The following is a 26,496-nucleotide window of genomic DNA, read 5'->3' as shown; positions in this document are numbered from 1 at the left end:
GTTATTATAACACTACTTAGAATAAAACTTGGAAAGACCTATATGTCCAACAAGATATTAAGTTGAACTACAGATTTTATAGATCAAAAATGGTCGACCTTTGGCAGCTGCAGGTGATTCAACCTATTCATCATGGTTAAATACATCTTGATATATCAAGCCAAATATTAAAAACTAGAGAGACAGGGGCTGGCCCCATGGCCGAGTGGTTAAGTTCGCGTGCTCCACTGCAGGCGGCCCAGTGTTTCGTCAGTTCGAATCCTGGGTGCGGACATGGCACCGCTCCTCGAGCCATGCTGAGGCGGCATCCCACATGCCACAACTAGAAGGACCCACAACTAAGAACACACAACTATGTTCTTGGGGGCTTTGGGGAGAAAAAGAGAAAAAAAAAAACTAGAGAGATATATTGCAATGGATAAGAATATAAGTGACAAAAAGAATATAAAATCGATTTAACTAAGAAAAGATGCTCTAACTTGTATGTGATCAGAAAATTGAAAATTAAAGAGAGTTTAGAACATGGTGATGTAGGAAGATCCAGAGCTCACCTCCACCCACGGACACAACAAACCTACAACTACCTGTGGAACAATTTCCTCTGAGAGAGATCTGGAAACTGGATGAAAAGAACCTCTATAACAAGGGACAACACAGAGAAGGGTACAAGAGGCAGAGATACAGCCCTGCTGAGGAAAAAATTACACCCTACTCACAGCACTTCACAGTTGGGAGTGATCTCAAAGGTAGGGAGCTCTACCTGGAGATACAGGGGATTTGAGCTCCACATTAGGCACGCCAGCCCTTAGATCCAGCTACAAGAGAGATGAGATCCCCAAATACCTGGCTTTGAAAACCAACCAGGAATATATCCAGGAAAACTATATAACTTCAGGGAAAGAAAAACCTGCACTTAAAGGGCCCAAGCAAAGACTCACTCAACCCAGAAATCAGGACAAGAACACCAGATAGAAAAGTGCACAGCCCATTGGTAAGAGATTCACTTACTAAGCTCGGAGCACATTCCAGAGAGGCAGGAGATGGCTGGGCTCACTTCCCAGGGACTGACACACTGGTGGCAGCCATTATTGTGACCTTGTTCAGCCATGCTGACACAGATGCTGGCAGGTACCAATGGAATTCTTCCTCTAGCCTTTTAGCGCAGGTGCCTGCTCTGCCTAATAGAGCACCAGAGGCAATCAAGCGCAGCCAGCAGCACAGGCAGCCTGTCCTAGGGACCGGCTCCACCCACCAGCGAACCTGTAGCACACTTGCACCACTGGGCCTAGCAAACAGCCACAAAAGGGATCTACTCTGCCTACCAACGTGCCTGAAACAGTTGCATGCCGCTGCACCGAGGGCCTGCCCCACCCATCAGTGCACCTGAAGGCAGCAGTGCACCACCAGGCTGCATAGCCAGTCCATGCTGGAGGCCTGCCCCACCTAACAGCAAGCTAACAACAGCCACATGCCATGCAGTTAGCCTCACTGGCAGTCTGCCCTGCGCCACCACACCCAAGGCAGCTGAGCAATGCCACTGCCAGGCTGTACAGCGAGTCACACCAGGGGTCTGCAGCAATTGTGTACCCACAGGCCTAATAATCAGGCACATTAGGGGCCTGAGTCATTCACCAGCAAACCTGCAGTAGTTGTGTGCTACCAGACCTTGGAGCCAGCCATGCCGGAGGCTTACCCAACCCAATAATGAGCCAGTAGCAGCCAGACATAGCCGGGCTTCACAACCAGCCAGCCTAGGGGCCAGCCCAGCCTACTTGCATACCTGCAGCAATAGCAGCCCTGCAACAACACACACACACACACACAGGGCACACACAGCCCACACAGGGCACACCCCGGGAGCATTTGGCATGGGTGATGAGAGGTAAGCATGCTCCTGAGCCCCATAAGACATCTCCTATATAAGGCCAAATCTCTAAGATTGGAAGACAAAACTGATCTAAGTAATACCTGGAAATAAGCACAGAGAAGGAGGCAAAATGAGGATCCAAAAGAATATGTTCCAAATAAAAAAAAGGACAGACCTTCAGAAAAAAGACTAAATGAAACAGAGAAAAACAATCTACCTGAGAAAGAGTACATACTAGTGGTCATAAGGATACTTACTGAACTGGGGCGAAAAATAGATGAACACAGTGAGAACTTCAACAAAGAATTAGAAAATATAAAAAAGAACCAATCAGAGCTGAAGAATACAATAATGGAAATGAAAAATTTACTAGGAGGAATCAACAGCAGAGTACATGACACAGAACAGATCAGAGATCTGGACAGAGTAGAGGAAATCACCCAAGCTAAATAGAAAAAAGAATTAAAAACAACAAGGACAGTCTAAGGGGTCTCTGGGACAACATCAAGCCTACTAACATCCAGAGTATAGGTGTCCCAGAAGGAGAAGAGAGAAAGAGGCAGAGAAATTATTTGAAAAAATAATAGCTGAAAACTTCCTTAACCTGGGGAAGGAAACAAACATCCAGGTACAGGAAGCATGGAGAGTACCAAACAAGATGAACCCAGAGAGGCCCACACCAAGACACATTATAATTAAAACATCAAGAATTAAAGAGAGAATCCTAAAAGCTACAAGAGAAAAGCAACAAGTTACATACAAAGGAAACCCATAAGGCTATCAGCTGACTTCAATAGAAACCTTAAGGGCAAGAAGGGAGTGGCATGATATATTCAAAGTGCTGAAAGGAAAAAACCTACAACCAAGAATACTCTACCCAGCAAGCTTATCATCCAGAATGAAAGGAGAGAGAGAGTGCTCTAGAAAAGCAAAAACTAAAGGAGTTCATCACCACTAAACCATCCTTATGAAAAATGTTAAAGGGACTTATTTAAGTGGAAAAGAAAAGGCCACAAATAGGAAAAAGAAAATTATCAAAGAAAAAAGATCACTGGTAAAGCAAATATACAGTAAAGTGTATATAGTAAAGTGGATCAACCAACTATAAAGCTAGTATGAAGGTCAAAAAACAAAAGCATTAAAACCATCTATATTTATGATAAGAAGTTAAGGGACACACAAAATTAAAAGGCAATATATGATGTCAAAAACATGAAACATAGCGGAGGGGAGAGTAAAAGTGTAGGGCTTTTAGTATGACGTTGAACTTAAGAAACCATTAACTTAATACAGATTGCTATTTACATAGGTTATTATATATGAACCTCATGGTAACCACAAACCAAAAACCTATAATAACACAAAAAATAAAGAGAAAGGATTATGAGGATACTATAAAAAGCTATACACCAAAGACCATCATCAAATCACAAGGGAAGAGAACAAGAGAAAAAGAAAGGAACAGAAAAGAGGAACTACAAAAACATCCAGAAAAAAAGTAACAAAATGGCAATAAGTTCATATTTATCAATAGTTATTTAAATGTAAATGGACTAAATGCTCCAATCAAAAGACAGAGTGGCTCTCATCATCACTAATCATCAGGGAAATGCAAATCAAAACTACACTAAGATACCACCTTACACCTGTTAGAATGGCAAAAATATCCAAAACCAAGAGTGACAAATGTTGGAGAGGCTGTGGAGAAAAGGGAACCCTCATACACTGCTGGTGGGAATGCAAACTGGTGCAGCCACTATGGAAAACACTATGGAGAGTCCTCAAAAAGTTAAGAATAGAAATACCTTATAACCCAGCCATCCCACTACTGGGTATCTATCCTAAGAACCTGAAATCAGCAATTCTAAAAGTTCCATGCACCCCTATGTTCATCGGAGCATTAGTCACAATAGCCAAGTCATGCAACCAACCTAAGTGTCCAGCAACTGATGATTGGATAAAGATGTGGTATATATATACAATGGAATACTACTCAGCCATAAAAAAGGACAAAGTCGTCCCATTCACAACAACACGGATAGACCTTGAGGGTATTATGCTGAGTGAAATAAGCCAGAGAGAGAAAGATGAACTCTGTATGACTCCACTAGTAGGTGGTAGTTAACATATGGACAAAGAGAACTGATCAGTGGTTGCCAGGGGAAAGGGTGGTGGGGGCAGGGCACTCGGGGTGAAGTGGTGTGCCTACAACATGACTAATAATGTTGTACAACTGTAATTTCACAAGGATGTTAACTTTCATAACCTTAATAAAATAAAAAAAAAAGACAGAGTGGCTGAATGGATTAAAAAAATAAGACCCGTATATATGGTGCATACAAGAGGCACATTTCAGACCTAAAGACACTCAAAGACTGAAAGTGAAGAGATGGAAGAGGATAGTCCATGCAAATGGAAATGAAAAGAAAGCTGGGGTAGTAATACTTACATCAGACAAAGTAGACTTTAAAACAAAAACTGCAGCAAGAGACAAAGAAGGGCACCACATAATGATAAAGGGACCAATCTAAAGAGGACATAACACTTATAAATATCTACACGCCCAACATAGGAGCACCTAAATACATAACTCAAATATCAATAGACACAAAAGGAGAAATAGACAGTAACACAACAATAGTAGGAAACTTTAACACCCCATTTAAATCAATGGATAGATCATCCAGACAGAAGATAATAAGGAAAAACTGGCCTTAAATGACACATTAGACCAGATGGATTTAATAGATATATACAGAACGTGCCATCCGAAAACTAAGGAATACACATTCTTTTTGAATGCGCATGGAACATTCTCCAGGACAGATGACATATCAGGCCACAAAACAAGTCTCAATAAATTTAAGAAGACTGAAATCATATCAAGCATCTTTTATGATCACAATAGTATGAAACTAGAAATCAACTATAAGAAAAAAAGTCAGAAAAGTCACAAATACATGGAGATTTTAAAAACTTGCTACTGAATAACTACTGGGTCAAAACATAAATCAAAGGAGAAATAAAAAAATACCTAGAGACAAATGAAAATGAAAATTCGACATACCAAAACCTAGGGGATACAGCAAAAGCAGTACTAAGATGGAAGTTTATAACAGTACAGGCCTACCTTAATAAACAAGAAAAATCTCAAATAAACAACTGAACGGTAGATCTAAAGGAACTGGAAAAAGAAGAACAAACAAAGCCCAAAATCAGAAGAAGGAAGGAAATAATAAAAATCAGAGTAGAAATACATGAAATAGAGACTAAAGAAACAATAGAAAAAAATTAATGAAACTGAGAGCTGGTTCTTTGGAAAGATGAACAAAATTGACAAACCTCTAGCTAGACTCCTCAAGAAAAAAAAAGAGAGATGGCTTAAATAAATAAAATCAGAAGTGAAAGAGGAGAAATTACAATGGAGACCACAGAAATACAAAGGATTATAAGAGAATACTAGACACCAACAAATTGGATAATCTAGAAGAAATGGATAAATTTTGAGAATCATACAACCTTCCAAAACCTAATCAAGAAGAAATAGAGACTCCAAATAGACCAATCACTAATAAGAAGATTGAAACAGTAATCAAAAACTTCCCAAGAAAGAACAGTCCAGGACCAGATGGCTTTCCTGGTGAATTCCTCCAAACGTTCAAAGAAGATTTAAGGGGCCAGCCCAGTGGTGTAGTGGTTAAGTTCATGTGCTTCTCTTCAGCAGCCAGGGGTTTCCGGGTTCAGATCTTTGGCATGGACCCACACACTGCTCATCAAGCCATGCTGTGGTGGCATCCCACATACAAACTAGAGGAAGATCAGCACAGATGTTAGCTCAGCAACAATCTTCCTCAAGCAAAAAAAGAGGAAGATTGGCAACAGATATTAGGTCAGGGTCAATATTCCTCACTCTCAAAAAATAAAAATAAAAGTAAAGAAGATTTATTATCCTTCTCCAACTCTTCCAAAAAACTGAAGTGGAGGGAATGCTTTCTAACTCATTTTACGTGGCCAATATTATCCTGATACCAAAACCAGACAAAGACAATACAAAAAAAGAAAATTACAGGCCAGTATTGCTGATGAAAATACACGTAAAAATCCTCAACAAAATATTAGCAAATTGAATATAATAATACATTAAAAGGATCGTACACTACGATCAAGTGGGTTTCATTCCAGTGATGCAGGGAAGGTTCAACACCCATAAATCAATCAACACGATACACTACATTTGCAAAATGAATAAAAATCACATGATCATCTAAATAGATGCAGAGAAAGCATTCAACAAGACTCAGCATTGATTATGATAAAAACTGAATAAAATGGGTATAGAAGGAAAGCACCTCAACATAAGAAAGGCCATATATGACAAACCTACAGCCACCATCATACTCAACAGTGAAAAACTGAAAGCTATTGCTCTAAGAACAGGAACCAGACAAAGATGCCCACTTTCACTACTCTTATTCAATACAGTATTTAAAGTCTTAGCCAGAGCAATTAGGCAAGAAAAACAAATAAAAGGGATTCAAATTGGAAAGGAAGAAGTAAAATTGTCATTATTTGCAGATGACATGATTTTCTACATAGAAAACCCTAAAGAACTCACCAAAGAACTATTAGAAATAATAAATGAATACAGCAAAGTCACACAGTACAAAATCAACATACACAAGTCAGGAGCATTTCTATATACAAACAACAAAACAGCAGACAGAGAAATCAAGAATATAATCTCATTTACAATCGTAATAAAAAGAATAAAACACCTAGGAATAAATTTAACCAAGGAGGTGAAAGACCTATACACTGAAAACAATGAGACATTGTTGAAAGAAATCAAAGAAGACACAAAGAAATGGAAAGATGTTCCATGCTCATGGATTAGCCAAATTAACATAGTTAAAATGTTCACACTACCTAAAGGAATCTACAGATTCAAGGTAATCCCTATCAAAGTCCCAATGACATTTTTCACAGAAATAGAACAAAGAATCCTAAAATTTATGTGGAACAACCAAAGACCCCAAATAGCCAAATCAATCCTGAGAAAAAAAGAACAAAGCTGGAGGCATCACAATTCCTGATTTCAAAGTATACTAAAGCTGTAGTAATCAAAACAGCATAGTACTGGCACAAAAACAGACGCACAGATCAATGGAACAGAATTGAAAGCTCACAAATAAAACCACATATTTACGGACAGCTAATTTTTGACAAAGAGGCCAAGAAGATGCAATGGAGAAGGGAAGGTCTCTTCAATAAATGGTGCTGGGAAAACCCGACAGTCACATGCCAAAGAATGAAAGTAGACTGCTATCTTACACCATACATAAAAACTAACTCAGAATGGATTAAAGCCTTGAACATAAAACCATAAAACTCCTAGAAGAAAACAAAAGCAGAATGCTCTTTGACATCAGTTTTAGCAGTATCTTTTTGAATATGTCTCTTCAGGCAAGAGAAACAAAAGAAAAACAAATGGGACTACATCAAATGAAAAAGCTTCTGCATGGCAAAAGAAACCATCAACAAAAAGAAAAGACAACCTACCAACTGGGAGAAGATCTTTGCAAATCATATATCTGGTAAGGGATTAATATCCAAAATACATAAAGAACTCATACAACTCAACAACAACAAAAAACCGACAACCCAATTAAAAAATCGGCAGAGGATCTGCACACATATATTTTCATAGAAGATATACAGACGCACAACAGGCGCATGATCAAGAAGTTCAACATCACTAATTCTGGGGGGAAATGCAAATCAAAACCATGATGAGATACCATCTCAGGCCCATCAAAATGGCTATTATTAAAAAGACAAGAAATAAGCGTTGGAGAGGATGTGGAGAAAAGGGAAGCCTCATATGCTCCTGGTGGGAAGGTAAACTGTGCAGCCACTATGGAAAACAGTATGGAGATTCTTCAAAAAATTAAAAATAGAACTACATATGATCCAGTAATTCCATTTCTGGGTATTTATCCAAAGAACACAAAAACACTAATTTGAAAAGATATATGCACCCCATGTTCACTGCAGTATTATTCACAATAACCAAGACTTGGAAACCACCTATGTGTCCATCAATAGACAAATGGATAAAGAAGATGTGGTATGTACACAATTGAATACTACTCAGCTATAAAAAAGATGAAACCTTGCCATTTGTGACAACATGGATGGACCTTGAGGGTATCACGCTAAGTAAAGTAAGTCAGACAGAGAAAGATAATTACTGTATGATTTTACTCATATGTCGAAGATAAAACAACAACAACAACAAACACATAGATAGAGGGAATAGACTGGTGATTACCAGAGAGAAGGGGGGGTGAGGGGAGGGCGAAAGGGGGAAAAGGGAAAATTTGTACGGTGATGGATGGCAACTAGTCTTTTGGTGGTGAACATGATGTAATCTATACAGAAGTCGAAATATAATAATGTACACCTGAAATTTATATGTTATAAACTAATGTGACAAAAAAAGAAGAAAATTGCAAATTAAGAAGGTATTATTGTACACCTATTAGCACAGCGAAAATCAGAAAGCTGGATAATACGTGTTGGCAGAGATGTGAAGTGCTACTGAGAATGTAAACTGGTACAGCCGTTCCAGCAAATAAGTATATATAGCCCGTATGAGTCAGCAATCTAACTCACAGACATACATCCTCTCCCAGGAGGAATACACTTCATGTACATTCACCAAGTCACCTGCTTGAGGAGGTGCATCACAGCATCATCTGTGGCAGTGAGGAGCTGGATGGTAAGCAAAATGTGGTAGATATGCTCTGAGATTCTAGGCAGTAATTAGAAATAACGAGCCAGAATATACACAGCAACATGCTTACATCAAGAGAAACAGAAATGGATGTACAGACTATCATTACAAATATTTAAAATAGATGCGCACATTTTTCAAGACCATATACAAATAGAAGCCTATATACACTGAACACAACAGAATAGAATGGGGGAGAGAAATGGGAGAGGGGAATGAGGATAAAAGGGAATTAATGAATAAATAACAGGGAGCCCAGCTCTGACCAGTGATGACATGCCATGAACTGAGAAGTATGATTAACTCAGCCCCTTACATCTGAGGTCCCACGTCCCCACATACACACAGATCAACAATATCATTTCATCTATACAACAAATACAGGTGTACGAGACAAGAACTGGAAGGTAACACAGAAACAGGAAAACAGTTAATTCACATGGGATTTATCTGACTTTTAAATATTTCCTTTACATTATTTAAAAGTAAAAACCAAGAAAAAAAAAATAGGTGCTGCTATTGAGTCCTTTTCTAGACATCGTATGTCCCATCAGATCCATACATAGAACCAAAGGACTATACAAAATGACCTCCCTACCTTCAGGCGGCCACATCTAAATTCCTTCAGGATGAGGCTACTGCCTGTGTTTTAGATCTCCAGATCCTGTAGATCGGGAGAGTCCACACAGCCTATTGAAAAACCCAACCATCGGGGCTGGCCCCGTGGCCGAGTGGTTAAGTTCGCGCGCTCCGCTGCAGGCGGCCCAGTGTTTCGTTAGTTCGAATCCTGGGCGCGGACATGGCACTGCTCATCAGACCACGCTGAGGCAGCGTCCCACGTGCCACAACTAGAAGAACCCACAACGAAGAATACACAACTATGTACCGGGGGGGCTTTGGGGAGGAAAAGGAAAAAATAAAATCTTTAAAAAAAAAAAAAAAAAAAAAGAAAAACCCAACCATCGCATTTTACAACTCTTATGACCTCACTGGTGTTCACTCCTTTGAATGTCTCAGCTCTGCTCCCTTTGTCCCGCAATCCTGCCCTTCCCATTGTCGCCATAAACAGCTGTCACTTGGGTGCTCTTGCTTTGAGAACAGTCTCTTCACTTCCTTTTGTAGGTGCTTCCTATTTCTAGAGCCTAAGCTTCCTCTTCTCATGGTGGCAGCTTGTGGTCCACACCCTTCTATAAGCTGTGCATAATTATCTCTGGTCCCAGTGGGAGCACTGTGACAAGCAAGCAAATTGTGAGTTTCCATATTGCTCGGCTGCAAAGGAAAAACAGGTGCCGGCAGAACCTTTCAGGATAAACTTAACTATGTATACCTGAATTAGTACAAAAATTACATTACTTTCCTTTGGCCCAGGTGGGTAGGCCAGACAAATCTCATAGCAATATTACTAAAAGAAAAAAAAAAAAGCCTTCCCTCCAGAGTCTAAGATTTTGAAATTCTTGAGGTAAGGACCATGAATGATGTACCTACCCATCTTTGAAAGCCTTGTGCCTTAATATGATAGCCAGTGTATATACTTAAATAAACTTCCTAATATAGATCCGTGAGCCTGATGAATTTGATTGCGGCCAACATTTTCACTGATAGAACATCATACTGGAAAAATCACATGAACCTATCAAAGTCACAAATGGAACACTACGCTTTACAGTTGACTCAATAGAGAAAGCAGAGAGGTCACCGGCACATTCTAAATCCTAATTGTCTTCATGTCATTATACCACAAGGTAAGCTTTCATATTGCTTTCTAAATATTTTTTTGCAGTAAGTTTGAGACTATGTGTCTCAGTAAATGAAGTCTTGTATACCTTACCCAGACAGGTTCCGCAGCACATAGTCCACAGAGCACTGGAGAAGTTTCTGGCCCTGAAGAGAGCTGGGAAGAGACCCAAGCTGCCTGGGGAAAGGGCTTCTTGGCCGCGCTTCAGGATGGTGCTCCCCCTCCAGTGTTTCAGGCGAGTACCCATGACCATCCCCAAGGGTGGAACTATCTCCCAGCGACACTGACACCTCAACTTCCAGCTTCAGGCCTCCTCAGACCTTTATACCTACCCAAATTCTGACCCTCTTGCTCATGGGAATGTGAAGCAAATGATGTAAGAGTATGTACTGCCGGAGGGGAAAGCTGGCCAGGTGTCCTCAGAAAACATTCAGAGCAAAGTCATCGAACCTCCTACCTGCTCCACCTCTGAAAAGAAGGCTTCAGATTTGGTTGTTCCCAGTGCAATAAGAAAGTAACTGTGACAAAAGCGACCAAAACCCTGGAGAAATGAAACACAGACCCTTTAGCCTAGCCCATTCTCGTTTCTCAAATCCTGGAAGGTAAGGGCTGAAATGGGGTGGGGGGACCTATGTTGACCTCAATCCAGGTGGATCTGGTACCCTGCCTCCTCCCTCTCACCCCATACGAGGGCCAGGAGTGCCTGGAACACAGGCTCTCGGCTCCCACATCCCAGGAGAGCCTAGATACACCTTTACTGAAAGAAGACTCCTCTCTCTCCAAGCACTGGGGCTAAAAGAGGCTGATGTTCAGGACGGTGTCTGGGGCCTGGAGGGCCATAAAGGCTAGATGTGAAGGAATCCTTTGCAGTGGTCATCTGTGACGTCTCAGACACGGTTACAACTGCCAAGGTGTGAATCAATTTTAAGAGAAGATCTGAGGTTTGAGGACAGAACCTGAGGAAGGATTTGACGTGGGGAGTGAACAGAACTGATGGCAGCGGGGTGGGGGGCGGGGGGGGGGGGGGCGGCGGGGAGGTGATTACAAAGACAGGAAAATGAGGAGTGTAATGTCACAGTGGCCACGGAAAACAACACTGCCGAATGCTTCACAGAGAATGAGAGACGGAAACCTGGAAATGGATAACTGGGAGGTCACAGAGTCCTGAGGCGAAAAGTGGAGGGATCTCAAGATAGATGGTGTTAACTCTATCAGTAAAGGAGGGAAACGTCATTCGCTAAAATGTAATGGGGTGAAGACAGGATCGGGGGCTTGAGGGATTGTAGATTTTGGAAGAGTTACTATGGCAAAGATAGGGTTTCAATAATGTGACTACTGAAAGGAGCAGTAAGGATTCACCCAGGGGTGGGGCTCAACACCAGGGTGACAGACCATGTAAGGAGCAAGCAAACCCCCTGCTGTAACGGCCGCCTGTGGGGTTTACGACACGCGAGCAGGGCACTGAAGTCAGAGCAATGGCGGGCGAGGCACGGGGATGCTGGAGTCAGGAGAATGGCAGGGCGATTAATTTCCTATTGCTACCGTAACATTGCCACAAATTTAGTGGCTCAAATTAAAAATAAACACAAATTTATTATCTTACAGTTCTGTAGGTTCCAAGTCTGATACGGGTCTCACTGGGCTAAAATCAAGGTGTCAACAGGCAGTTCCCTCTGGAAGTTCTAGGGAAGATTCCTTGCCTTTTCTGGCTCCTAGAAGTAGGCTGCTTTCCTTGGCTCAAGGTCCCTTCCTCCACCTGCAAAGCCAGCAACACCAAGCCGAATCCTCTCATGCCACCAGTTCTCTGTGCTGGGCGGGGGAGGGGCTGGTTAAGGAAGGCAGCACTGGCTAGATGTGCTGGTTCTGAGGAAAACCAGCAAGAATGATACAATACCAACGTCTTTCAAACCTGAGCATCTAGCTCCTCTCATTGACCACTGGGGACCGGCTGAAGGCAGGACAATGGACGTTATTCATTATTGTACTTGAAAACAGAAACAAAAGACACCTGGGAATCCCCTGCTCTTGATTCCATAATCTCCACATAGATATAGGAAGGACAGAAAAGACAGTATGTTGCCTTTCTTTCTGTTATCAATGATCTGAACAAGTACAAACAGAACTTTGAAAACCATCAGGTTTTCAAATTACATCAAGACCAATTCTGCACTGGCCTTACACTTACTTGAGGGGTGTGTCCCCCCTTCTTTGCTTACTCCCTTGACCAACCCATTCTCCCCACTCCTTCTGTCTCTATCATAAGATCACCGCATGGGGTACAGGAGGCTGACAGCACAGGACCCCCCACACCTTGTCTAAAGAGGGAGGATGCTTTCCATGGAATCTAAATGAGGGGGATTTGGAGAAGCAAAAATTGTCTATGTCTCTCTAGATCTTTTTAAGAAAGGGGCATCCTGACTTATAAACAGAATTTGTTTCCAATGACAGGCATATCCCCATACTGGGAACTGGTGCATTTGGCTATGACAGTTTGATGACATTAATCATAAAATCAGGTCATGTGGCACCTCTCTTATGTCACCAAACATTTTTCCAATTACAATTTGGTTCTGGGGTCAAAATGAACTGGGTTCAACTAGCAACCCTGACATATTCTCACAGCTGTGTGATGCTAACCAAGTTACTTGAAATCTTTGTGCCTCCATTTCCTTCTCTGTAAAATTAAGAACTATCTCATAATGTTGTTCAAAAGATTAAATGAGATGATGGATACAGTGTTTATCTCAGAGCCTGGCACAGAGTAAGTGCTTAAAAATTCCATTATTAACAATAATTCAGTCAACATAAGTAAATAGCTATTTGAATAGAGTTGAGTGTTAAAAGAATTATAAACCATAAGCAAAAAGCTTTCATTCCAGAAATACAGGATATAACATTAATATGATAGATGAATATAAATTGTTTGAAGGAGAAAAACCATATCTGTTCACTTTGATACATACCAAAAAAGCATTTGATGAAATTAAACAGCTATTATATTTTAAAAAGAACAAAATAAAAAAATCCAACTCTTAGAAAACTAAGAATAAAGTGAACTTCCTTAACATGATGAGGGATTTTTAGTTACTCTCTAATATTCATTAGAAATATGCTTCTGAAAAAGCAATGGAACCCTCAAGGGTGTGTATCAGAAGCAATTTCCCCAGAAGAATGAAAACTGAATGACTTCATGACATCACCTCCAGGTCTGTGGTAGCTGGTTAATTACCTAAAGGCAGCCTGAACTAAGGCACTGAGGCCCCACCCTAGCTTTAGAGAAGAAAGATTCCAGGGTGTGCAGTGGGAGAGGTACCCATAGGCAATACATGAGCTCCACCCCATTCCTTTTATTTCTGTTGTTCTGTGGACGACAAGGGTCTAAAAGCCATTCCAGCAAAGCTTTCAAGCCTTCTGGGCATAATATTTCCCACTCCACTGAATTTCAACAAAGAGGCTAACCTAATGCGGTGCAAGGCTAAACCACAAGTGTTTAAGGTTATAAAAATAAACTGCGTAGTGGAGATGAAAGCAGAAACACCACAGATATAACGGAGACCCCAAGGATGGAGAGGGAATCCTTGCCACCCGTTGGCGTGTACCTTTCACAGCCCTGCAAGGCAACACCCATGCAGAATGTACTCCAGGGGCCCACTGGTTCACCGACAGTCTCTTTAGAAATTAAAGACTGTTCTAAACTCTCCTAAAAAATACCCAAGTAAACTGAAATGAGTTTTTATATGAGAAACCGAAAGCAAATATTAACACTAACCAATATAAATACAAGAATTCCCGCTATTATGGTTTGTACTCAACTTTGTTCTGTACTCACTATGACTCCATGTTTTACCCTCTTTTGACAGAAAGGAAAACGTCACGCAAATGCTATTTTCCTTCCTTCAAGCACATCACAGACACTACAGTCCTTGACTAAAATGAGTCACGCAGAAGGAAAGTCTAGAATGCAAGAAGGGCAGGGCAGTTGTCTATCACGGAACTTTACCTCAGAGCTTAATACCGCCTCAGCACCATGCAGGCCCTCAGGTGTTTGTGGAATGAATGAACTAATCTCACTGTACATCTGAGGAAACCGATTATTTCAGTTGTTCTGTAACATTTGACTTAGTCATAAACCCAGCGAACATTCTGAATGTAATTACATATATGACTAAGTCAAGTAGTTAAGCCCAGAGAGAAATTTCAACCTTATCATTATGTTTTTTAAATCATTAAATTCCATTTTAATCTTGTATTCTCTGATTCTTTGAGCTTCCACAGTACCAGAATGATCACACTTTTGAATACAACAGTGTTATTATATGTTTGTGGCTTGACCTACTTTTATGTTTGGGAATTAATTTATCAAAATAACATAACTTTGACTTTCTGAACTTGCAATGTGAAACACAGACAAACAACAGATAGGAAATCTTCGCATATGTGGTTTTAAAAACCTCAAGAAAAAGTAATCTGTGTAAGGAAAAGTGTCAGGGTTGCCATCGTGGGAAATAATTGACAAACAGAAACGGCAAGAAATAGGATATATTGGAGTATACAAGAAGGCCATTTGGTGTAAACTTAATTCGGCCTGACTTTGTTTTTCCAAAAGGGCCTGACATGGCCATTGAGCATGCACTGTACATCTGCTTTAAACATTTCCTATGGCAAGAACAAATGGTCTTAAGATAAAGGTGCAACTTCCCCCCACATTGGCATTTCCTTAAGGATAAGCATCTTTCCTTAGGCTAGGAACTGATTGCTGTGCTCACCTTTGACCACGCAGCTCACCTGTGTCCACCCAGCTTGAGACAAAGACCTGCCACCCTGCTGTGTCCATCAATCGCTGTGTGACAGAGCAGTCTGGTGACTATTGTAAAAGGGACATCTCAATCCTATGTGAAACATCCTCTTTGGGGGTATATAACCACTCTGTATACCTCACTTATTTGGTGCCCTTTCTTCCTTAAGGGAAGAAAGGTCCTGGGCCATGGTCCTCACATTTTAGCTCAGAATAAACTCTCCCAAATTTTCATTTATAGATTGGTTATGGATTATTTTTGTTGACATAATCAAGTAGTTGGTTACTTTCATGTTGGAGTGAAATGCAAAAAAGTTTAACAAAGGAAAAGTAGAGAATTTCACTTATTGTTTTATTCTTTTTAAGTTTCCTTTGTATTCAGGAAGGAAAACTATGATTCAAAATGATTAATATAGATATTACAGATTTATTACCACAAAGCTCAATTCATCCTTTACACTGCTGAGGTTCTCTCTAAATAAATCTTTAACTGCGATAATCACAAAACTGGCCATACTCAAGTGTTTTCTGTTTGTTAAAATACCTTCCCAATTCTCTTAAAATATCTATTCTATTATCCAGAATTCTTAGTATTAATCTTTTATATAAAAATACTAAAAAAATAGTATATTTTATTTCACTTTACGCGTGCTCCCATATGTATACAATTTCTCCACCTCCTTTAAATCTTACACCTGCATACCTGTGTTTCAGTTGAAGAATTTCCCTGCTGAGATATTATCCACATTTATAAAATTCCCATTCCTATCATCACTTCCATAGAAGCAAAGATGTGCACTTAAGGAATAACGTATTTCTTTAATGTAAAAGAATTTTGTGATCTAATTCATGCCATGTAATATATTTTGATACTTTAATATGGACCAAACATCTTTTGATACATATGTAAACATTCCAACATACATGTGTCAAATTTAATAGCTAATCTTAAAAAGTATTTTAAGATGTATTTTTATCAAACAATTCCTTAGGAGTTTACATAAATAAATAAAATAAGTGAAAAGGGAGTCCTATATATCAAGTTCAAGCACAGAAAGTTTGGGTTCACTTATTCTAGAAGCTTCTTTTGAGATGGTTACTGTATGCCACACGCTATACTAGGGCTGGATCTAGACTTATCTGATGCCATCTGCCTTACATAATTACTCCACTTCCTTTTTCCTACTCCCCTTTCAAAAACAAAACATTTTTAGAATCACACCATTTTGTTAGAACAGGCAATTCTAATGACTCAATCTTTCCATAATATCTTTTGTCAGCATCTTAAGTGTTGTGTTCTTCTGTGTCAGGAGAGAGCAACGAATTATTGCCCAAGGCTAACATGAGGCACAGATAAATATAATTTAACAAGTAAAAACATTATTTTTTCAAAATATGCTTCCTTAGGTTGGTAATGTTATAGATGTGGAAATAGATGCCTACAGAAAGTAATTCTCTTATACTGATTATAGAACTCTACATTTGTCTAATGTTCTTTTTGCAAAGCCCTTGGCTTTACTCTGCTCTAATATTCAGTTCTCTATATTTTCTGATTAACATTAAAAATAATTATAAAATGTGTAATACGCAAAAAAATGAGGAAAACCAAGCTTGCAATTTTTATATCCAAAGAAAACAATGATCAACATATTGTTATAGATCTTTCTAGTCTGTTTTTCTATAAATTCATTATCATTTGTCATCCATTAACTTTTTGTTTTGACTCCGTGTTCCCTGGATTACTTCTTTTACATGTATGGATTTACCTCTCACATTTAAGTAGCAATTTCCAGGCCTTTCACCTGAAATCTAGGTCCTTCTAGACAAATCCACTTGGCACCATGAAAACATCTCCAGACACAAATTCATTATCTTCCTTCTTGACTTTTCCAGTTTGCCAGTACTGGACTCTGCTCTTTTTCTCCCTCACACATTTATTGCTCACCAAATACTGCTGTTTCCACGAGAAAATCTCTCGTCACGGAGCTCTTTCTCCTCTGCCCCAGTCTGGACCAGCAGAACCTGCCTTCAGACTCACTTCTACCCCCTGTCCTTAGATTTACCATCTTAAAATGTGGAGTGAATGGAGTTCCACCAACACCTCCCCATTGACGACAGGGTGGGATAAAGTCAAAATCTTGAGTGTGGTTGAAAAGATCCTCCCAGTTCAACGTCTCTGCTCCCCAGACTAGAGCCACCAAACGCAGCACTGACTGGAACTGGGATGACTTGAGGTCTAACGCTCCACCTAGTGGTACAGAATGACATCCTGCGACAGGAGTCTAGGGAACACACCAGGTCAGCCCTAGGAGATGAAGGAAACCTGCCAACATGAGTGCTTGTCAGCTAGCGTCAGAGGTAGAAAGAACAAGGAACCCTGGATTTCAGTGGCCCACCTAGCGGTTTCCCCTAAGCACTGGATTCTCCTGAGGAAAGGCCCCAAACTTCCCAACTGGTTGTCATCACTGCCATTCTTGAGAGAGGATGAAGAGCTATGATGACATCTCTTTACTTATTGCTACCAGATAAAAATCACAGGATAATTCTGACCCACCTATTGCCCTGTCCCTTCTATCCTTCCAGAATATTCATGAAACTCAAGCAAATGAAAACAGAGTACTCCTTCATCTATGGATTAATTCATCCACTCAGTGCACATTTAAAGACCAGCTGTAATGCTGCAGAAACGACACAAAGCTAATAATACAGGGTCCAAGTCATGGCAGCCTGTATATAGGGAAGCAGATAAATAAATCCATGATGACAAGGCAGAAGGGAAGTCTAACGTGATGGCCAGGGCAGGGAGAGCTTTCTGGAAGAAATGATGACTGAGCTGATTTTGTGAAGTCAAGTGAGAGTTAGATCAAGAAGTGAGTGAAGGGTATTGTTTCAGACTCAGTGTTACACACACAACAGAGGGCGGCACATTAAAAAGCTATCCTAATGCAGCGTCCACAGCATCAGCTAAGCCATGTAATACAGAAGCGAACCGCCTCAGCCCTCTGGACGGCTGCCATTCACACTCTTTCCACGGCAGACACCTCACCTGCCTGTGTTGCAGCAATGTCAGCAAAGCCACCCTTAGGACCAGCCCGACAGCAGCCCATTTTCTCTCTGATGAGCACTGTTAGAAAAGTTATATTAAACAGGGGGACAAGATCTGTCTCCCAGGAACTTCAGCATTAATTAAGACCAATGGAACAAACTTCTGCTACCAGCCCATGTTTCACATACTGTAATGCAGTTTATTCTCAGAGACCCCCTCAGTCTTCTTTCTAGCCTCACAATCGTGAGTACACTGTAACGGGCATGCCACATCAAGGTTCGACTCCCAGTTCCCTTTCTTTGCATCCTCTTTTGAACGTATTCCAGGCTGGCATGCGGTGGGAGCAGTAGGTGTGAGACGGGTGATCCAAGTACAGCAGGATTACCACCTCCAGCCTGCTGGATATGCCACTTTTGCTGAGGCAGTTTCAGATGTAACGATTATTCTGAGAAACTGTATAACACTGTGGACTCATTTTAAGATTCCACTCAAATAAAACTCCCAAGTTGTCTTTTTTTTTTTCTGGTAAGCAAGATTGGCCTTGAGCTAACATCTTTTGCCAATCTTCCTCTTTTTGCTTGAGGAAGCTTGGCCCTGAGTAACATCTGCAAAATCTTCCTCTATTTTGTATGTGGGATGCTGCCACAGCATGGCTTGATGAGTGGCATATAAGTTCGCCCCTGGGATGTGAACCCACGAACCTCAGGCCACTGAAGCAGAGCACACAAACTTAACCACTACACCAATGGGCCAGCCCCTTGTCTTTTTTTCAACTGATAGACTTCTAGGCCATGTCTCCTCCCTTTTCTATTGCCAGCTGATGCCAAAATGTAGAGGCACTTCTATCAATACTTTTATGGATATGTCTACATACATTAAGAAAACTATTTCTCATAGAGGGAAAGTGACCAGTCATTTGATAAATATTTATTAGCACACACTCTGTACTAGGAACTGCACTAGATGCTGGGAACACAAAGTCAAACAAGACATAGCAATGTTATTTCATTGCCATCCCTCTACACAAGGTTGCGTACATAAAGCAAGGACCATTGGCACACAGTAGCTGCTTAATAAACTGTTACTATGGTTACAAATTATAGTCTTCTCAAAATTACTAAGATTTTTAAAATGAAAATACCGCAGTACTGCCACCAATACTCACCAATACTATAATATCTCTTGAGTTCTGTACGCCTGATCTCCTTTAACTGATTATTTTTTCTCTTTTTTTTCTCATCAGTAATATATTCCTCTTCCACAGCGATGTTGCACTTGTCCTGTTCTAAACTGACTGTAGTAGCATCTTCTTTTCCAGTATGAGTCCTTGTAGCAATGGCTGAGGCTGTCTCCACATTTTGTTTGGCTTGTTTTTTCTTTTTCAACCTAGGAATGAGGGAAAAAAAGGAAAAACATTGGAGAAATGATTTGCTAGGAGGAATTATTCTGAGTTTCATGCTGTTGAGCTTTGAGAAAGTAATTAACTGATACAGAAAACATTTTCCTTAAATTATCGTTAATTACACCTTTCTGTTATTTTTTTTTTCCTTTTCTAATTACTTAAAAATTCTTATGTGGAGACCTGTAGTCTTTCCTTGGTTTTATATCCTCAATACTTATGTCACAGAAAATTATTGGGAAATGCTCTAGGCCTCCTGAGGAGAAACTGGATTCTTCTATAGGATATTAAATGTGGAGTATTTTTAACCAAGATATAAAGCTACCCTACTCTAATGCCATGTTTGGAGTATTACATTTAAAAAAGAGAGAGAGAGAGTTTCTGGTTTTCCATGGTATCTTTGGACTGATTAGCAAGCACATTTGTGGAAAATACATCCTTTCTAATTGACTCACACACTGAGTCTAAAGGTTTGGCAAGGTATGAACTGGTTCAGGTCTAAGTAATTCTTTTCCTTTACACATATGATAGTTGTCCTGAAGAAAGAGCTGCATTTCCTAAGATAGAAAATGCCATAATAACAATACATAGTGATCATTTTGATTACTAATAGCTGATAGTTATATATAGCTCATAGTTAATAGTTAACATATTTGATGTGTTCGATTCTTTACTCCTCAGTTAAAGATGTGTAAGGGACAAAGTTCATCACAATTCACTGAAATTCAGTAACTCAAAATATTTTGCAATTAATGTATCACTCTAATTAACTGATGTATCCCTCTGTACTTACCAGTCCTTCTCCAGAATGTTTTTACCTCCCCAGAATGTAAAGAAGAAGGGTCTTGGCCTCTAGAATATGGGGCAGTCTGCTAGGTACACGCAGCTCTCTCCTACACATGTCTATTTCCTCTGCTCTCTTGAGCATCTACACAATTTGATGTTGGACAAGGATAGGGAATGTTTGGGGAGAAAAATGATATAACAGTAAAATAATACAGGGACTAAGGTTTAATTTCATGCTGCTTTGCTCTATGACGTTGGACAAATCAATTTAACAGTCTGGAGAGGTCCCTCACTGAGGCTAAGCTATCTAACAGGGTCTTTTATCAGGATCGATGGAGAGAACATAATACATATATTATAATAATATAACATATTTAACACAAACAGAAGCAGAAACAGTAAAATATCCCCTAATACAATCATATAATGACATGAGAACTAAGCATGGTAAGATATATAACACCTTCAGCTTTTAAGAAAAAGATCCCACATTCCAACAAAATATTTCAACTAGGCTGTTATTCATTGAGCACTGAGCAGCCAAGTTCTTAGATTTTCACTGGCTAACAAATGAGTATACGGCCTAGGGAAAAGGACAACAGGAAAAAATCACAGATGAATACACTCCCCATCTCACAGTTTAGCTATCATTTTATGTTTACTTGCTAAAAAAGCAACAAAATAAATAAAACCACAAACCAAACCAAATTGGAGACTCATGAAAGAAATTATCTTCAGTAAACACGTTTATTTTCTATCTTCAGATTTTAAATGGTTTTTTTTCTGGTAGAAGAGTGGGTGGCTCTGTGCAAAGTCGAATCAGATAATGCTCTTAATAAAACAGTTTCTCTCTTGATCCAGATTACTGTATGAGGCTGAAATTAATATGCAGTAACCTAGATATCACATGGGGTCAGCTCTTTGCTTAGGGAGGTCCACCTCTGTGTCCGAAAGGCTGGCTGTGGATGTGCAGATCTTGTTCCGATAAATCAGCTTATCAAAAACATGCTTGAGATGAACCTTACTGCCCATGTCCAAAAATGATTCCTTCTAGGAGGACAGAAAAGAGCCATCAAAAATTAGATCTGGGCAGCCTGAGATATGTTGCTTCTTAATCACTTGAATTTTTCCACTTTAAGTTGATTTAAATGTCCTCATTTCCTGGTCCCCATGATAATTAAACTCACTCAGATCTAGGGCACATGTTTTGATGAATGGCGGCAGTGTTTGGGGACATCTCATTAGACCGATTTTCACACGTGGAAAGAACAAAATAGGATACATTGTTTTACTCATTTTCCCCCTTTGCTACTCAGACCATTACTGTCAACACATATAGCCAAACACAGTTGTTATTTCAGAAAAAAGTGCTAGAAAATAGCAACACCAAACTTGTTTAACAGAAAATGGGGTACACTTTAATACTCCACGAATTTTACCATCAGCTACATCTTTTGTTTTGACTATAGTATTCATGAGAATTTGTTTTTCTGGAGGTTATCAATATGAGTGGAGCATTCTGATCTTGTGGCTGAAAATCAGATGTGAGTTCTGGAAGCCCACTGTAAAGTCTTTCCTTCAAAGCATGGAAATATATTTTTAACATCTTTTCTCAGGGGGAATAACTGCCAGTCTGATGAATGTGGTATAGTTAATACTCTTCAAACATTCCTTTTTAGGGCTTTCATCTTTAAGGCCTTCTCTTTTGTTCTTCAAGTCAGAATCTATCATTGAAAGACATTCCCACAATAGGGTTTTGTTATCATTAAATTAAGGTAAACTGAAAACAAAAGGTTATATAAGAAAATAAACTTGCTTTATTTCACCTAAGTTTCTTTTTTTTTTGAGGAAGATTAGCCTTGAGCCAATATCTGCTGCCACTCCCCCTCTTTTTGCTGAGGAAGACTGGCCCTGAGCTAATACCCGTGCCCATCCTCCTCTATTTTATATGTGGGATGCCTGCCACAGCATGGCTTGATAAGCTATGCATAGGTCCGCACCCAGGATCCAAACAGGCGAAGCCCTGGCCGTTGAAGCTGGGCGTGTGAAGTTAACTGCTGAGCCACTGGCCGGCCCCAGCTAAGGTTTTTTGATGACCCCAAATGTACACATTTATATGGTGGACCAAGGAAGTACTTAGCAAAACATCTTAAACAGATAAGTGACTGGAAATAATGAGGAATATTTAACATTTGACTGCCATGAATACAAGTAAAAAAAAAAAAACCTTCAGTTTGTGATGCTACATTTGTCTTTCTTTAAAATAGCTCAAATTTACATAAAACAAGTGTTTATTATTCAATCTCCTCTCACATTGTAACCAAGCTTTGTCAGTTCTCTCCATAAATCTCTCCCTCTCAATTTCACCTTCTCTTCTTGATCTCTGCTCCCGCTGAATCATTTCAGGCTTTCATCATCTCTCTGTCGGTACCATTTTTCACAATATAATTTATTATTCTTTGTTTTATTATGAAAATAATACATGTTCATACTAGAAGATTTTGAAAATGCAGAAAAGTAAAAAGAATAACACCTAAATGCAATGCTAACACTAAGAAGCAGTCACTGTCTGGGGAGATAATGTGAAAGTCAGAAAACAGGGGCAATTACACTATTCAGACCTTCCCCAAGGGCAGAAGAACGAGGCCGTGTGGCTCACTATGATGATTCAGAGTTTCTTTGTACCTTCCTGTAAAGGAATATTAAAAGGCTTATTTTGGAATCTCTTGGCTTTTTTTACGTTAAAACTGGTGCACTTATAGGACACATGTATACCTCATTTTTTCCCTAATTTCCAATCCAGGGTTAGCAGACTGAAGAAAGAAAGAAGGTGATGCTGCTCAGGAAACAATTTTTAGTAGCTGAATGCAAACTGTTTCCTCTGAAGCTTTTTCCTTTACTAAAGGAAGTCAGTACAGGCGACTGGGAGAAATCAGAGCCAGGGCCTCCAGCAAGTTCCTTTCTTTGTCTCCGCAGAGGCCTCTCCTCTGCTGCTTGCAGACATCCAGTGAAACGCAACACAAAAGGGACCAAATGATGAGCAGAGGCTTTCTTTCACTAGCACTAGAGGGAAAGCCTCATGAGGGCAGGGATTTCTCCAGGTTTTGTCAAATGCCGTACTCCCAGGCCCATGCATGGTACACTTTAGGTACACAATACCTACTTGAATGAGTGACTGGATAAACGAGGCTACGTTCTGATTTGGTTGAGATCTGCTCTCCTATAAACATGCCATTTCACAGCCTTCTCTGATGAGCAGCATGTTCTGAAAAATAAACTCTCATCCTATTTAGATACTTGACTTAAAAAGAAAACATATTAGCCACATATAATTAAAAATATATTAAACTATAGACTTCTTTACTTAATATTATATTAGGGGTTCAATATGACTCTTTCCTTAATTCCATAATTTGAGGTCTACGTGTTTCTGTAAAAAGTGCCATAGACATAAATATCTAGCATGGCAATCAGTTCTTCAGTTGCAAGAGCCACACTTCAAAAGCTCGATAGACTCGTGCTCGTGGGTATTTCACTGGACAACACACATATAGAACGCTTCTATCGTCACAGAAAGTACTGGAGAGCACTGACCTAGAGCCACTCACTCAACAGTAAGCCTATTAGCAAGAGACTAGAGGGAAGGGTGAAGCTAGAAATCATTTCATATTTAAAGCTTACTGAGTAGATGCATAGAATATGTCTACAAGGGTACACAAAAAATTGGTAAAGTGATTTCGCAGCAAAAGAAAGTAACTAGGGGGAATGAGAGGGTAAGAAAAATTACTTTTCTTTGTGTTCTTTTTTGTACCTTTTGGATTTTATATCATGTATTAATAGCTAGTCAAAAAAAATGTTGTGTCTTTGAAGTCTCTTTTCTACTATAAGAATGATCAAACATTTACATAGTGTCAAATTTAAAAGACTGAATTCCGCCCTCCCCCTTTTTTTTTTTGGTGAGGAAGATTGGCCCTGAGAGAAACTCTGTGCGAATCAGCCTCTATTTTGTATGTGGAATGCTGCCACAGCATGGTTTGATGAGCGGTGTGCAGGTCTGCACCTGGGATCTGAACCCACAAATCCTGGGCTGCCGAGGTGGAGAACATGAACTTAACCACTACACTATTGGGCAGGTCCCAAGTTTTACTTCTTGAAAAAGACTATTATGAAAAGTTTGAAAGAGTTTTCTTCTAACAGCAACCACTGTCGAGTTGACTAATGAACCAGGCACATGCTATGTACTTCACAAATATTATGCTGTCCTCACAACAGGGTAGGCGATCTTATCTCGTGTTACAGATAAGAAAAGGAACGCTGAGAAAATTAGGGCCATTCCCCAAGGTCACAGGGCACAGTTAAGCTGTGGAGCAGGAATTCATAAAGCTGGGTTTGAGCCAATGGCCACAGGGCCTCCCAGGTTTTCTCCTAAAAAGGTTCCATCGTATGTATATAACTTGACTTTAAAAGAAAATCCACTGGACTTTGCAAATTTTATGAACAATTTGGGGGAAAACCGCCTGGCAGTGTAGGGGCTTCATGGAGAACACGCTCACAGAAAGGAAAGGTTTAGGTTCTGGGCTTGGCTCCCTGTGTAATCAGCTGTGACCTTCTTTGGAAATACGATAAACTCTCCCGGACTTCTAAGGTACACAAACGCAAGAGGCTGACATGATTTCCAAGGTCCTGTCTGGCTCTCACAGTTTACACTTGGCTGAGATTAGGAAATGGGCTAAATCTGTTTTGAGGTTAAAACAAAAAAAACAAAAAAAACCCACTTTTAAATCCAAACTAACCCTTCCCAGAACCTGCACTTCCCTGTGCTCCCTCATATCTGAGGACATTTCCCTTCCACCACGGAGCATCCAGCCCTGGGAAAGTCCAGAGTCCAAGACAGAAACATCATTCTTATACAAAAGATGTAAACAAAAAAAAAAAAGAAAAAAAAAGAAAAGAAAAGCACTGCTCTACAATTTGGAGCTAATAGTTCCATGAAGAAAAGTAGAAAATGTCAAAACTGACCAGCCATGAGGACACTATAATCTTCCTTTGTTTGTTTCCTTGTTTCTTAATTTCCTTAAGCACACCCCTTGGTGTCTCACATTATCCAGTTACAGGTGAAAAGAGGATAAGATCTGGTCTATGGAATTTCAGAGAACAGATTACCGAATGAGAGGCAGTCATGGAATAATAAACGTTAGTTTAATATAACTTTCTCACACAGCAATCCAATAATGCAACTGGCTGCTCATGAAGTAGTGAACTCCTCGTCACTGGAGATATTCAAGCAGGTCAGGTCCAACTCCTGACCTCCAAAACCACATGTGACAGCCCTGTGGAATTTTTTTTTTTTTTTGAGATATACTGACATACTACATTAGCTTCAGGCATACAACGTAACGATTCAATGTTTGCGTATATTGTGAAATGATCCCCACGCTGTCTACTTAATATCCAACTCCATGCAGTTACAAAATTTGTTTTTGTGATGAGAACTTCTAAGATCTACTCTCTTAATAATTTTCAAATATGCAACACAGTATTATTAACTATAGTCCCCAGGCTGTACAGTACATCCCCAGAACTTATTTATTTTGTAACTGGAAGTCTGTATCTTTTGACTACTTTCATCCATTTCACCCACCCCCAGTTTTTTTTTTTTAAAAAAAGATTTTATTTTTTTCCTTTTTCTTCCCAAAGCCCCCCGGTACATAGTTGTATATTCTTCGTTATGGGTCCTTCTAGTTGTGGCATGTGGGACGCTGCCTCAGCGTGGTTTGATGAGCAGTGCCATGTCCGCACCCAGGATTCAAACCAACGAAACACTGGGCCACCTGCAGCGGAGTGCACGAACTTAACCACTCGGCCACGGGGCCAGCCCCTCACCCACCCCCAGTTTTAATACAAATATTTCTGCTCAAATTCCCTCTGTAGATAAAGAGCACTAATATAAAAGCTGCAGATGTAATATTATTTCACTAAAAAAGTTATAGAACAGTATAATATGACCCTATTTTTGTGGAATAAAACAAAAAATAAAGCAAAACCCTTCCAAGCTAACAACTATTCTCTTTA

General features: G+C 39.8%; 1 protein-coding gene across 15 annotated transcripts in view; it reads right to left on the bottom strand.

Annotated features, from left to right (window-relative positions):
- The window catches only part of NCOA7 (nuclear receptor coactivator 7), a 146,986-nt gene that overhangs the window by 54,891 nt on the left and 65,599 nt on the right, over window positions 1-26,496 (bottom strand). For 10 of the 15 annotated variants that reach the window (XM_070223759.1, XM_070223754.1, XM_023651021.2 and 7 more), the window contains one exon: window positions 19,405-19,625. In XM_070223759.1, the coding sequence (XP_070079860.1) occupies window positions 19,405-19,625 (221 nt within the window). Of the gene's footprint in view, window positions 1-19,404; window positions 19,626-23,587; window positions 23,690-25,443; window positions 25,562-26,496 lie in introns of all 15 variants that reach the window. The other 5 variants (XM_070223763.1, XM_070223760.1, XM_070223762.1 and 2 more) reach the window with 3 other exon arrangements.

The sequence above is a fragment of the Equus caballus genome, chromosome 10, assembly GCF_041296265.1.
Source record: "Equus caballus isolate H_3958 breed thoroughbred chromosome 10, TB-T2T, whole genome shotgun sequence".
Classification (NCBI taxonomy): domain Eukaryota; kingdom Metazoa; phylum Chordata; class Mammalia; order Perissodactyla; family Equidae; genus Equus; species Equus caballus.
Note: the sequence above shows the minus strand (reverse complement) of the source record. Positions and strands in the feature narration are given on the sequence as shown.